We start from the raw sequence: 2,612 nt of genomic DNA on the forward strand, positions 1-2,612 counted from the left end.
CCAGGCTGGGATGTACCCCCCGAGCCAGGACAGACCTGGAGCACGATGGCCGGCACCGAGAAAATCATGGCCTCGTTGAACACGGGGTTGGTGTCATCCCTCTTCACCGCTGTCTTCTTCTTGCTGATCTTCCTCCCATCCTGCAGCAGGTACACCTTGACGAAGGGATCTGCTCAGGGTCGGGGGAGAGAAAAACCCCAGGATCAGTCACGTGGAGAAAATGAGGGAACCCATCTCTGGTGGACCCTCCTGGTAGGGTCTCTCCTCAATGGGAGCCTCTCCAATAAAAGCCGTGTAGCGTAGGAGGATAAGCCAGGATGAAAGCCCGCCTCCAGCCTGGAGAAGCCCAAAGGACCCCTGTGCCCACCAGCCATCCCCTGCTCACCTGCGGTCACTTTGCCGTTGGTCCACACGAGGTTCTTGGCTTTCACCACCACCACCGTCAGGCGCTCGGCCGTGGGCAGGTAGCTCAGGGAGAGCAGGATCTCCCCCACCGTGTCCACCGCCTGCGGGACACAACATGCATCTCCCATTAATCCCAGCCTGGCAGGGGAGAGAACCCCCCTCAAAAAACTTGGGTGGGAGATGGACACGGACACCCTTCCCCCATCCCCCGCTCACCTTGTTCATGTCCTGCAGGTAGAGCCAGGCGTTGAAGGGACGCGTGGCCAGGTCCAGGTCGGAGAGCTTGAGCTCGGCCACGCCGGTGCTGACATTCCTCTCGTCCTCGTCGATGCCGAAGACGGAGAAGCGCAGGCTGTTCTCCTCCAGCGCCGCCGGGTCCAGCGGGATGGAGAAGCGCTCGTCGAAGGCCACGGCGTAGGCGCTCCGCTGAATCTGCCGCGGGGAAGGGGGGGATTGCCTTCACACCCGCCGGGTCTTGGGGCCACGTCCGAGATCTGCCCCCTTTCTCACGTGGGAATTGCAAGGAGCACGTGGCTTTGGGGCAGCGAGGGCAGGGCAGCCCCAGCCCAAAGGAGCTGGGGCACCCCAGCCTCCATGGGGACAAAAGTTATTTCCCACCCGACCGCAGCAGTTGCTCAGCGATTGAGGTAGAAAATAGGGGCCGTGACCTGCCCCGGTGCCCATTAATTCTTTTAATTAAACATTTAAGGTTGGTCTGGTGCTCTCAGATGCCAGAGCCAGGCATCCCTGCACCCTGGGAGCTCGGATGCGTGGCCGCTCCAGGCCGCAGGATTTGGCCGAGGGGCTGTAACCCCCAGCCCCTCTCCAAGCTGGAGCTGAAGGGCTTCACGAGCCCTAAAGGTGCCGAAGGGGAACGATGCTTTTGCCAGACATCATCTCTACATCGTGTCCTTCACCAGAGCAAACGCAGCAACCTCCTGGGGCCCCATCCTGCAGGGTGCTGGCCACTACCCGGTCCCAAAGCTCTGGTGGGGGAAACTGCTCTAAAATCGTGACTTTAGAGACTGGGTTTCCCCGCCTCCAGCCCTATTTCTTTCGGCATCCAGGGTACCACCCACAAATCAGGGGGTTGTCCCAAAAGGAGGTCTGGTGCCCTCATGGGACGGAAAGCCGCAGCCTTGGGTGGCACGGAGCAAACTGGAGCCACCATCTCCCCGTGACCCATCCAAAGCCGGGTGCTGCGGTGGAAAAGGGGGCTCAGCCCTGGACCCATCGAGCTTCATCCCCCAGGAGCCACCGGACGCCCCAGCGGCGGCGGGGAGATGGCGCATCTCATCCCAAGGGCTGTCTGTCTGTCTGTCTGTCTGCCCTGAGCCCTGCTCCATCCCTGGGATGAAGGACGCGAAGCAGCCGGCGAGGCGGTGCCTTCCACCCCCCTTTCCTGTGCTCTCCCATCCGGCACCCCCAAACCTCAGAGTCCCCGGGGGGGGGGGGGTTCAAGTCCCTGCCTGGGAAAAGCAGATTTGTAGCCGTGGCACCCAGGGCTGGCTGCAGCCGACAGGGAGCTCTGGGGTCTCCGGATGAAGGGTACAACAGAAACCTTAGCTGTTATTTAAAAAAAGAAAAAAAACCCCAGGCAAGCCGTAAAGTCCAGCAAAGCGTTAAAAGGAGAGAACCCCGCGGGCTTTGTGCCTTGCCTCAGGACGGCAGAAGGGGGTAAATCACGCTGGTGAATTATAAATAATGACGCTAAATAATAAATATGTCCAGAGCTTAAATAAAGAGCCTGATCTCTGGATGGAAAAATGGTTTTAAAAGGGCGCTGTGGAAATATTTTTCAAGGCAGTGGGTTTGTGCTGGCTGGAACGGTACCTCCACCCCCCTGGAAAGGCTTCTTCAGCGGGACGCAGCCTTCTGCTCCTTCTGGAATAGCCCCATTAAACCAAAGTGGCTGAGCCTGAGCTTTGCCAAAAGCCACCGCTGAAAGAAACTGAGGCTCCTGCTTTCTGAGGGCAGCTTTTGGGGCACTTAAAAAGGGAGGTTTCACCCCCCCCGACCACCCCTGGTTCTGGCCTGGCCGGTGCAGCCCCGCGGGGAGGGAAGGCGTCGCGGCTGCGGGGCTCGGCGCCCGGCTTCGGGAGGGTGAATCAAGCGTGCGGGGGACACGACACGGCACGGCAGCCATGCCCACAGCGCCGCCTCTCCCCCAATCCCACCCCAGACCGTTTCCTCCCCCTTCTGCAGCA

General features: G+C 60.4%; 1 protein-coding gene across 1 annotated transcript in view; it reads right to left on the reverse strand.

The window, feature by feature from the left end:
- Nucleotides 1-2,612, reverse strand: part of SYT12 (synaptotagmin 12) — an 8,778-nt gene that overhangs the window by 2,430 nt on the left and 3,736 nt on the right. Inside the window, exons 4-7 of the mRNA XM_035893054.1 lie at nucleotides 1,905-1,971; nucleotides 622-862; nucleotides 386-506; nucleotides 17-169 (exon numbers count right to left, since the gene is read on the reverse strand). Coding sequence (XP_035748947.1) covers nucleotides 17-169; nucleotides 386-506; nucleotides 622-862; nucleotides 1,905-1,971 — 582 coding nt within the window. The remainder of the gene's footprint in view (nucleotides 1-16; nucleotides 170-385; nucleotides 507-621; nucleotides 863-1,904; nucleotides 1,972-2,612) is intronic.

This window comes from Egretta garzetta, unplaced genomic scaffold (genome assembly GCF_000687185.1).
Source record: "Egretta garzetta isolate BGI_Z169 unplaced genomic scaffold, ASM68718v1 scaffold904, whole genome shotgun sequence".
Taxonomy (NCBI): domain Eukaryota; kingdom Metazoa; phylum Chordata; class Aves; order Pelecaniformes; family Ardeidae; genus Egretta; species Egretta garzetta.